General features: G+C 40.5%; 2 protein-coding genes across 2 annotated transcripts in view; one reads left to right on the top strand and one right to left on the bottom strand.

Annotated features, from left to right (window-relative positions):
- Positions 1-6,358: 6,358 nt before the first annotated feature.
- Positions 6,359-12,184, bottom strand: part of LOC149111844 (transient receptor potential cation channel subfamily A member 1-like) — a 31,738-nt gene continuing 25,912 nt past the window's right edge. Inside the window, exons 25-28 of the mRNA XM_089288873.1 lie at positions 8,030-8,098; positions 7,492-7,602; positions 6,713-6,834; positions 6,359-6,497 (exon numbers count right to left, since the gene is read on the bottom strand). Of these exons, the coding sequence (XP_089144999.1) occupies positions 6,359-6,497; positions 6,713-6,834; positions 7,492-7,602; positions 8,030-8,098 (441 nt within the window). The remainder of the gene's footprint in view (positions 6,498-6,712; positions 6,835-7,491; positions 7,603-8,029; positions 8,099-12,184) is intronic.
- The window catches only part of LOC149111845 (uncharacterized), a 4,093-nt gene continuing 2,271 nt past the window's right edge, over positions 10,363-12,184 (top strand). The window contains exon 1 of the mRNA XM_089289799.1: positions 10,363-12,184. This exon is cut by the window's right edge and continues 2,271 nt beyond it. Coding sequence (XP_089145925.1) covers positions 10,813-12,184 — 1,372 coding nt within the window. The 5' untranslated portion in view covers positions 10,363-10,812.

Here is a 12,184-nt window from a genome sequence, read left to right as displayed (position 1 = left end):
GCTATCCGTTTCATTTTCGCGTTAATGGGTGACGCGGCTGGAAGCCAGAGGCCAAAGACCGTAATGTTTATAAATAGACAGTGCTGAAAGCGAAATTTGAAAATTGAAATGATTTTACTAAATCATACTTGGTCAGAATAACGGTCCAACTTTGAGACTTTTCAACTTACGTTCTTGTTATATCTCATGTTTTTGGTCCCTTATATGTCTACAGTTCTATTCATCTTAACTTGCACAAGTATTGACAAAGACGGTTTCTTTGGAATCTAATCTCTTTATTAATTCATATGCGAAGAGAACCTTACTCAGTTTGACGCGAAAGAAATCATGTTCTTGTAAATAAAATAAAATGGATTTGGAACCAGGAAAAAGCTTTATTTCTCCCTTTCGGTCCACAGAAAGTTCCGTTTTAGTGCATCTTGGCGAGCACAAGACCAGTTGTACGTGTTTGATCTTAGCTGGGACTCGGCGGACATATATTGTGTCTCATAACGCCGAAGTGAACCAATTTACAACATTCTAAATATATCAGGCTAAATCGAAGGTCAGTTGATCGCTTGGGCCCATGAGTTTACTGTCACACGCATTTGATAGTGGCTCGCTCCTGAACGCAGATTTCAATCGGCAAAAACCGCTATGAAAGACAAACAGCAGTGACTTTCTTACCTATATCCCGCGTTTATTTCATCGCTTCGAGGTTTAAATTTCGAAACCTTCTTCTACTAAAAAGAGTTCAGCGTACCAATGTGAACTCAATTTTCCTCGATATTTTAGCACTAGCTGTGTCTACAAGATTCCGGTTTATTAAAATGTGACAGATTTAGCAATGAACGAGTTATACAAAAAAGTAACAAACATTAATATAAAAGTATCAGAGATAAAAGCTAAAGAAAAACCAAACGAAACGGCAGACTTAGTTGATTGGGTTTTACCCATTTTTAAAATTTACATCCTTCAATTTACATACATGTATATTGTAACAGAAGAGAAATGATCACCAAACTACAGATAAATTTATGTTTAATATTTGCTCTGTGAATTGAACTGTAATTTCCGATCGTTGTTGTAATTTGTTTTGTCTTTCGTTAGTTTCGTTCTTTGCTTACATTTGTAAACTTATCATTACCTCCAGACATACACGGTCGCGTTTGGTTTTATTGTCTGGGCAGTAGTTATCTTGGACTGGGTAGCTGATATTTTAATTTGTTACAATATACAGCAAATGTCGTCAGGAACATAAATTCATTGTATGGATCTTAAATGCAGAGTAATTTTAAAATTCATTAAAGTTGACATGGAAGGGAACTTCTCTTTAATTAAGGGTCAGTATTTCGCACAATATCCGTAATTTATTTATGTTGCTTGTTATATTATGCAAAGTGGCGTATTTCCAATTAACACCATTATTTACATATACCTTGAGCAATATCTTGAACTTTATCTTGAACGGAAGATCTAAATGTTTAGCAATTTCTTTTTGTTGGTAAAACTCGACTATTAAGTTGTTTGTTTTGCTATAGATCTCATTGTTCACTTGTCACTGATTATTATCGCAGCATCCGGAGCACATAAACAAATACGTAAAGTGCAATGTTTGATTTACATTTAAGACCTCTTTGAGTTACCCTGAGTTACCTTTGAGTTATACCTGCTACGATGAGGAGGACGTAGGGCCTATTAGAAACCGAAAAACCGCGCGAAAAATCGCCGAAAATTGAAATAAAGCCGTCACTGACAAAGCTTTGATAGGCTTCAGAATCTCTCTTTCTATTATTTGATTTTTATATGTCTAAAATTGTCGTACTTTCCGAAGTTTTTTTTGCGTCTTCCCTCGTTAGTGCTGAACTCGTCGTAGTCTAAAAAACTGCTTATTTGTTTGTAAATCGCTCGACAGATCTATAGCAATGTGAGACTAGAAAAAATTGCACGGTCAACTGATTTTAGGTAATTTTTGTTTAAAAGAAACACGACATTCTGAAGTTGCTTTTTGATTGCCATTGTAAGACTTTTCATTTGTGTAGGAACAATTGCAGCCGTATTTTAAAACCAAACTACTTTATTTTACAACCAAACTAACAGCCTCTACATTGTTGTTATTACACGTGAACGGAGCGATGTTGTTCCCGCCACAAAAAGGAGAGAAACTCGCAATCGAGCAATGAGAAATTTTCTCGATGGTTCACAGTCTAAGGTTAAAATCTACAAGATATTATCCCAGCTGCGTGATTATACGAGAAATAGTCTTTTGCTTTGATGTTATCTTTAGCCTTTCACAGTCTGCTTGGCAGCCGTTACGACCCAAATAACGGCTACTAAAGAGACTAGGCTTGGCATGCATTCCTCTTAAAGGAAGTCTAGGTGCAAAGCTTATAAGAGGTCCCTTAGAATTACAGTTTAGCGCCACTCCAGGGTGTAACTTCCACGGTAAAACCAGAAAAAAAACATAAAATGCATTGGACAGAAAAATCCAAAAAACCGCCATTATTGTCGACAAAAACCGAAAACCAAAGACTAAATTGGAGAAAACTCGCAAACCGCACTAGACACCAAAACCGAAAAACCGCAGTTTTTAGTGCGAAAACCGAAAGACCGAACCAAAAATCGGCCAAATCCACAAAACCGAAAATCCCACCGCCCCCCTCTACGAGGTTTTAATCAACAATGCAAAAGACGATAGGAGAGTTTCAGATCTTTGAGAGTCCTTAATTGCTGATATACTGTTGGACTAACAAGAGACAGCGAAGCTGCACGTTTGGCACTGAGTAACGATTACCATGCAACGAGCCGGTGCTCTACTTAGCTTTCCCCTAACCAAGTTCGACCGACCGTTATCCGTAGAGTTAACAGCGCCCAAGCTGATGGTTTGCATCCGTTCCTCAATAGACGTGTAGGTCCGCACAGATGAACCACATTTCGTTTCAGATCATTCCATTTAGCTTTCTCAGCTTGTATTTATGAGTTATTGACCAAGCGTGAAGTCAAGATGGCTGGATATTGGCCGCGTTCAAAAACGAGGCCAATATCCAGCCATATTGACCTAACAAGCTTGATAAATAAAGGACTTATTATATGCAATGAGAACAGTATTTTCTTGTGGCACAAGGTAGCCCGTTCCGGTAGCCAATCTCAGGGCAGGATTCAGTTCATCTTGCCCGCTCACGGAGCAAGCCATATAAGAAATGAACTTTCTGCCAAGGTCTTTCGGTTTGAATGTTGTGATTTTCAATTTTGATAATAAATTCATTTTAGAATTATCAGTGCAACACGATATTGCGCGAATCGGGGCCATTTACTCTTAATAACTCTAAAAAGTTTAACCATTAACGGTACACTCGGATGGGCTTGTTAGACGATAATGGTGTATTATTGCGTTTTATTGGCTCTGTTTTGTAAATAAAACAAACATGAAATTCCCCCAAACCTCCAGCGAAACTTTTAGGAGAATTCGAGGGTACTTTATGGAAACACTAGCCCGCGTCTTGGGTTTACTATCTCGTGTTTTTGCATATGACTACATAAACACGTGGACAATTTTCCATTCCGCAAACGGTGGTTATTTTATGATAATCAAACGCCTGGCCTGGGCTGCCTCGTGTCACTTGTTTAGATAAATAGATAAATAAATCGTTTATTAAAAAAACACACCTAGAAGGCATGCGACTGAATTACGTGTGAAATGTATATGCCACTGGTGAATGGCAAGAAAAAATTATGCCAATGAATTATATCGAGACGAAGATATCCACTGCCAAACCAAACAAGTGTAATGCAAGCGTAAGGCGAGAGCAAGAAGACAGAGTACATTACTTCCGTTAATTTTACGACTGAAATTCGATCTGCCTCGATCTGCTCCGATCCAACCGTTATTGACAATTAATTTTCGTAATTTATACCTCTTTGCTTACTCTCAGAAAGTGCGCATTATATGATAGTTTTAATCAGTTCATTGCGATCCCTAGATTTTCCTTAGGTTATGGTTGCATCTTGTTTTCTGGGACTTCAGTATTGTCATGGATTGCCACGCAGTTTCGAATTCCATGTCTTTCATTCCAGGAACGTTTACGTCGCTCTGTATTGGAGACAATTTTAAGCTCAATTTTGTTGTTTGTTGCTTTATCTCGTGGAATGAAATGATACTGATCTCAGAGGAATCGAAAACCAGCCAGCCGGGTACTCTCACGCTAGCCTGTACACAGGCTACTCTCATGCTAAAAATAAAATGTAAAGTTAACAGAATGCAAGCGTTACACTTCGGTAGCATTACGAATGCAATTACCTCTGGCCTGATGCCGTGATTTGACCCAATGGTGGTATGTACACAGTGAGATATTGATCATAGCCCTAACAATTAATTTTTGAGAGTTATACCCGTTTGCTTATTCGCAGAAAATGCACTTTAGAGGTTAGTTTTTAATCCACTCATTGTCATCTTAAGATTTTTCTGCGTGACTGAAACCCGTCACTTCAACATTTTAAGGTGACTCAAAACAGTTTCCAGCACTTAGATTTTGATTGGTCGTTAAAACTACTCTTAATCACTTGATGCTGCAATCATGACATCAAAAAACTGCCCAATCATTGGTGAACACGTTGCTATCATTTTCGTGGCACAATAGCTTAACATGGCAACAGCATGACCTGCTTAAAAATCCCTTAATTACAGCCTTAGGAGTTTATAATTCAAAAACAGCACGGTGAAATTTTGTTATGTTATCAAATTTTGATAAGCATGATAAGACGCAACTTTTGGCAAAATTTAAAAAATTCTATACATAGGGTTCAGAGCCACCTTAAATTTTCAAACCTTTAATCGTTCAGTCTAGCGTTTCACACACTAATTGGTGGCACTAACTAAGAACTAAAAAATATGTACATTTACAAATGAAAATTATATAAAAATTACAAAGTCTTTAGCGTTTCTCACACTAATTGGTGAAAACCATTTCGAGTGTCTCCATAAGTCCACGCGATTTTGAAAAAAAGGCAAAGAAGCTCTCTATATCTTTAGGAATACAACACTGCCAAAATGATCTACGATTCCACCGAGTTACGGCAGAAGTCACTAACGTAAATAGGACAATCCCATGACTTTTGGAGGCCATACAGTTTATTTGCGGCCCGAGTAGCATCATTTTGCGCCCGAGCGGAGCGAGTTGGACTTACTGTTTTGAGACCCACTGTAATTTTTCTTTTCTCACACTATTTCTCGAACTTTCTTACTCCCCGCTCAGTTGTTTTCTTGGTGTTTTTCGCTTGAGCTTTTCGCTTAATTTCATCCAATTGCTCGTTGTTTAAGTCCGAGTTTTGACTAGGAAAAAGCTGAAAATTTGGGACTTCAAAACCTCCAAATGTCAAACGTTTACCACAGAACTACAAAGTGAGCAAGTGCAAACTCATCCACAAAAATTCGCGCCAACTCTAGCATTAAAATGGTATCCTTATTAGTTGTTTGAAATCTCTGCAGCCGATCAGAATCAGGGCGGCAAATGCATTTTCAGCCCGCACATTTCCCGTTTGGCCCGCAAAATGGCGCGTTTTACAGAGGGCAGTTTGTCATTTGGCCGCGCGTATTGATAATAATGCCTATTGGTTAATAATGCGTGTAGAGTATTGTTTCAGATTTATTTATTTCGTATATAAAACGAACATGCTCAATTGCTTTCGACAGTCTTATTTGAGCCATTAATATATATATTTAGCCGACTCGACTGAAGTAAGCCGAACAGAGCAAAAGACACATTCACCCTGGTCTTCTTTAACCGGCATTAAAGCTATGACAATGAAACGTTTAAGATTTATTAGACATCCAAAAGTGTTTCGTTTGAGGCTTGTTACATGGAACCATGACATCATATGACGTAGAAATGGCAATGGCGTCATTATTTTCAAACGGCCGCCATCTTGTATTTTATGATTTCATTTATGATCGGAACTCTTGTTGAGACACTGGTGACGAATTTGTGTTATTTTCTCGTCGGTATATCTGTAAAACCTAGAGGGTACGGTAAAACTATCATTTCCGCAGATGTAGTTTCTTCATAATTCGCGTTTTGTAGGCGTAAATTTTCCTCTTGTCCGAAATGTGTACGAAATGTGATAGAAAGTGTTCAAAAATTAAACGTGCGAAATAAAACGTCAGAAGTTTTCTGCGTGTCATGTAAGCTAAATATGCCTAAAAAGGGAAAACTTACTGCAAGGAGTTAAACCTTATTCACAAAAAACCTGGGAATTTAAAATTTCAAAACACGCCTGTCAAAATGCGATCGCCATGGAAACACCAAGATCCTCAACCAGTAACATGTCATTAAAAATCGCTATCAGATAAATTTTAGGAAAGGTTGCCCCGGCCTGAATAAAGTTAAAATGCCTTCAACGAAAACAGTTTCCTCTCTCCTTTCTCTTGATCTTCATTTTCTTCTTTCTCTCGTCTAGGATTCTGGGACATGTTTTCCATAATTTCTGATTGCTTTCTTAACATGTTGCAAATCTCATTAATTCTGAAAAATAATAATTAAAAAATATTAAAAAGTAAAAGAACGATCACAGAGAAAAAAAAAATTATAAATGTATGTCTAGGCGTCAGCCTGTTAATAGATACTGTACAAAAGATAAACTTCTCTTTCAGTTGCTGGGCTAAAATTTAGTTAAATTACTCACTAACTTACTAATTACCATATCACGTATCGATTTGGAAAAGATCAAAATATCATACTTCACTTCCTGTTCCTCAAGCCTTTTTTTGACCTCGGCAACTTCTGGAAACTGTCCGTCTTGGCTGCTTTCTCCTCTATCATCCTCATCCGGATGAACGAACCCACAAATGGCATCATACAGCTTAAAGGACACAATTTTACACAGAGCAATTAATTTACATTATCATTCCATGTATTTTTTCCTTCCTTTTCATTGGCCGAGAGCCCGCCGCGTGACCTAAAATATCTGCCTACAAACAATGGTCTGCTCATGCGTAATACCGTCTAAATGTGTTTAGCTGCAAATGATATTCTGCTCTTGCGTCATTGTAACCACGCTCTTGCGTGAAAAGTGGCAGATAGCTTTCCCTGAGCTGTCAGAGAATAATTTAAATATGAAAACAAACCTGGTGATGAAATAATTAAAACAATTATTGACCTCGGTTATCGTGATTTCAATCGCCTTTGGCTTGGGCAAATAATTGATCTGGTCGTAACTGACAAATCACGATATTTTGCTTAACCTCAGGGTCCAACAATTGTTAATTATTATACATTCAAAGCCTCAATCACTATTCCGGGAGCTGCAGATAATTCTGGAATTTTGCCAGGTATCGAACGCCGCACTCAATATTACTTTCCTGGCAACAAGTATAATCGCTGATAAAAATTTAATATTGGTTCTCTGAGAATAAATATAATCACTCGTACTGGACCAATATACTGCTTTCTACGGTGAGATTTGACATTAGCACCATTGTTAATCAAATATTAATTCCAAGAAAATAACTGATCTTACCCGTGTCTTTAACGGCGCCAATTTGTTCGGATATTCGACGTGCTCTTCAAACTGAACGTGTTTGCGAAGCCATCGAGGGAGCTGTTGCTCCGTGTCGAACAGCATTTCAATCTGTAGTCGTGTAAACAACATCAAAGTAGAACACAGAGTAAAACGATGTGTTTAGTTACTGAAAAACGAGCAGCGTGTCAAGCAGCCTCCTAGTTGTGCTTGTCACGCAATCTCCCTCCGTGACAAGTCCAGAGAGCGTCTGCGTAGAAGGCCACGTTTCTGGAGATCCTTGCACCGTAGAGGATAGAAGGAGTGGGGAAGGGGTGGGTAAAATGGACCCTTTTTGCCGGAGAAATTAAAGGGAGGGAGTGGGGTTGATGGATTACGGTTGACGTTTTTTTTTTCAGTGATGAAGGTGGGGATGCCAGGTTAAAGTTTTTCAGTTATAAGGAGGGAGGGGAGGGAGGAGACAGAGCCACTCCTTCTCAATCTGCGTTAGAATATCTGGTACAGAAGTTGTAGAAACGTTTGGAGAGGATAATGTTACCTGTGCAACATATCTGTCCATCCTGGCGTGTCTTTGGATGTTGTCAATGTCACCGACAGCAAGACCCACCTGTTTTCAAATATCGAACTGAGTGTTTCGTTGATTAATATTAACTTCGTTTATTGACATTTGATTATTTAATTAGTCGCGTGATTGACAGCCGATGGCGTAATCGCTAAGTAAGTTGATCATTAAGTTAGAATGACACGTTTTAAAAACCACGAAATCAGAGACAAAGGTCATAAAAGCGTTTTGTACCTTACGTTGAACATCGCTAACCTGTAGTGTTTTTACTGCTCGATCTGCTGACCCGTTTTGCTGACCTGTTACCGAAATAAGTTTGACTGGATATCGTCACAGAAGTAAGTGACCGTTTGTTTATGTAATCCGTTGAATTTTGAGAATTATATTTCCCATGCAATTTCATGAATCGCTCGCTATTAGGTTTTGTAAGAATTATGTATCTTATGTATCTTCCTTATAGATCGAATAAAACAATATAAAGATTATACGATTCCGTATCCAGTCATTCATCCGAGTACCATCTTTTCCCCTGGACCAAACATTCGATTTCTATTGCTGACACGTTGGACTGAGGGATAGATGGTTGATGGTTCCTACGTGCTTTGACCTGAGTGGAAAGTAGACACGTAGCCCGATAATGGCCGAAGAAGAGTTGAAAGAAGCGAAGAAAACCCGAAGGAACGCAAAGGCAGCCCTCACAAGATGTGGTAACTGGTTAACTAGCGTAATTGAAGTTGAAAGACCAGGATCAGAGGTAAGAGAAGCCTTAGATAAAGTCGAGAAAGCGTACAATGACCTGGTAGTCAAGCATGAAGGCTACACGAAACTCATAGATGATGATACGAAGTTTGAAGAAGCTGAAATTTGGATGGAAGAATGTCAGGGTTCCTTCATGAACTATGTTATGCGAGCTAAGATATATTTTGAAAGTTTAGTTAGCCAAGAGCAACAAACGTTGGAAAATGGTACAAATACTGAGAAAACTGCGAGTAATGAATCAAACACCAGCGGAATTTCAAGTATGCAATCTGGAACGGATGTGGTTTCCGGTCCCACCTTTAATGATAATGAACAGACCCCTACTGTTAATGCTGGGCAGGAAAACTCACAACCACCCCTAAGTAATGGTAATAATAGTTTGAATGGAAATGTACAAGTTCCAGATCTCGTTAATGATCCCAGTACTTCAAGTAACGCCTGCGGTTTTAAGATGGAAAAGCCAAAATTGCCAAAGTTCGCTGGAGACGTGAGAGAGTATGCGATTTTTAAAGCAGATTTCAAACACGCAATTGAAGCCCGGTACACCAAACGAGATTCAATCACGTTTTTACGTTCATGTCTCCACGGAAAGCCCCTGGACTTAATTAAAGGGATTGGCACAGATTATGATGCCGCTTGGGAATATTTGGATTCCATTTACGGCGATCCGCGATTCGTCTCGGACACCATAACACAAGATATTGTTAAGTTCCGCGCGCTGCAAGACGGAGAAGATGCTAGATTTTGTGATCTAGCACACTTAGTTAGGCGGTGTTTTAACACTCTAAAGGAAGTGGGCGTTCCCAGCGACATGGATAACAGCCACATGTTGTCCATTATTGAACAAAAAATGTGCGCTGACGATCGGAAAGGTGGTCTAGAGAACTGGAACGAGACGGAAAGAAGGCGACATTACAAGGACTCATAGACTGGATGACAGTGGAGATGAAGTCACGCATGCGTGCAACAGCGTTATTGAGAACCGGTTCAAGCACCCGTTCAGTTAATCATTTCTTGAAAGATGACAGCAGTAAAAGTAACGCAACATGGCACAAATGTTGGATGTGTCGAAACTCAGCCCATTGGCCAGACCAATGTCAGAAGTTCGCTGCTCTCAGTGTCGACGAGCGACTCAAGATAGCCAAAGAGAACCACGTGTGCTTCGGGTGCCTGAAAAGGGCCGGAAGAGAACACAGAATGGAAAACTGCACTCGAAGACAGCGTTGCACAAAACAGGAAAACGGAAAACAGTGCGAACATTATCACCATCCACTCCTACACAAAAGCAACGCGATCAGATTAGGAGTAGCGGCTGTCGCGGCCGGTAAGGGGGCTCTTCTTCCAGTTATGTCAGCAATCATTCACGGTCAGCACGGAATCCACAAGAAAGGAAATATCCTCCTCGATACTGGCGCTCAAGTAAGCCTTATCCGGTCCGACATTGCGGAGTTACTTGGACTCAAAGGAAGGGACACCTCTGTGACCATAGCAAAAGTTGGTGGAGAAGAGGAAACCATAAGAACGAAGGAATATCGAGTAACTGTCAGTTCTGATGATGATCACAAGAAGTATTCGATAACTGCCATTGGAATCCCAAACATCAGTGATGACGTTGCCCCAGCTCCAATTACACAGATAACCGAACTCCTGGGACTGTCAAGCGAGAAGATCAGACGTGGAAGGGGACCGATTGATATCCTCATAGGCATTGACCATGCTAACATGCATACAGGCCAAACCAGACAAGCAGGAGAGCTTGTAGCAAGACAAACCCCACTGGGATGGGTGGTGTTTGGAGGCTCATCAGGAAACGTTCAACCAGCGAGTCGCATACTGTTTGTCAAGTACGCTACACCCGTAGACCTATCTGATTTCTGGAAAACAGAGTCCATGGGGTCGAGGTAAGGCCATGCGTCTGTGAAGCCGACAAGTTAAGCCAAGTGGAAAGAGAAGAAGCCGAAGTCATAAGCAAATCTTGCCAGAAAATTGGACAGCAGTGGATGATCCCATATCCTTGGAAGAGGGATCCGAATCTTCTTCCTGATAACAGATCGTTAGCGCTGAAACGGCTAGAAGCAACAGAACGTCGCCTAAAGTCGAACCCGGATCAAGCCAAGGCATATGACGAGCAGATGACCGAAATGGTGAATATGAATTTCTGCAGGAAGTTATCAGAAGCCGAGGTGAAGAATTACAAGGGCCCTGTACACTACATACCGCACCACGCAGTAGTCAGACCAGAAAAGAAAAGCACGCCCGTTCGTATTGTTTTTAATTCGTCCTCCGTGTTCCAAGGTCATAAATTGAATGACTATTGGATGAAGGGTCCAGACCTGCTGAACAACCTATTTGGCGTTGTCCTGCGTTTTAGAGAAAGAGAAGTCGCTCTGGTAGGAGATGTATCGAAGATGTACCATCGCATCTTAATACCCGAACCAGATCAACAGGTTCATCGTTTCTTATGGAGAAACCTCGAAACCTCCCGCGAACCAGACGTGTATGTCAAAACTGTACTCACCTTTGGTGATAAACCGGCTCCAGCAATGGCACAGACAGCACTGAGGAAAACTGCAGAAGAAAGCAAGATTACCCACCCTAAGGCAGCCGAAGTCATAACGAAAAACGCTTATATGGATGATATTTGCGATTCTGTTGACACAGTGATGGAAGCAAAACAACAAACTGAGGATATAGACACTGTTTTAGAGAAAGGTGGTTTCAGAGTCAAAGGTTGGATCTCCAACAAGCCCTTCAGAAGTCCGAGTCAGAATGAGAAGATGGATATGGCAACGATGTTTCAAGGATCAGTTGAAGAGAATGTTCTGGGCATTACATGGAACAATCAGTCAGACACGTTATCGTTCAAGGTGAACTTTGAACTAATAAACCAAATAACAGAAGCTGAACAGCGACAGCCCGAGGTTAAGTTAACGAAGAGATTGTTACTAAGTCAAGTCGCGCGGATCTACGATCGTGTTGGATTCGCCGCCGCGTTCCTTATAAGAGCCAAGATTGGAATGCAAGTTCTTTGGCAAACTGGAGTTGACTGGGATGAGGAACCCCCGCCCGCAATCCGTTACAAGTGGATCGAACTGTTCAAAGAGATGAAGGAACTTAACAAGATAACCTTTCAGAGAAGTTTGTGCTGTGCAAATGCAACCGAACCGCCAATGCTGTGCGTATTCTCAGACGCGTCACAAGATGCTTTTGGAACTTGTGCCTACATCCGCCAGAAAACAAACGGTAACAAGTACCAGGTCAGATTGATTGCAGCGAAGTCACGAGTCGCACCCTTGAAGCAGTTAAGCGTACCGCGATTGGAGCTACAGGCCGCAGTCCTCGCTTCCCGTCTAGCCAAGGCTATAGAGCAGG

The sequence above is a fragment of the Orbicella faveolata genome, unplaced genomic scaffold (genome assembly GCF_042242905.1).
Source record: "Orbicella faveolata isolate gen_17 unplaced genomic scaffold, um_ofav_v1 contig_2, whole genome shotgun sequence".
Taxonomy (NCBI): Eukaryota; Metazoa; Cnidaria; class Anthozoa; order Scleractinia; family Merulinidae; genus Orbicella; species Orbicella faveolata.
Note: the sequence above shows the minus strand (reverse complement) of the source record. Positions and strands in the feature narration are given on the sequence as shown.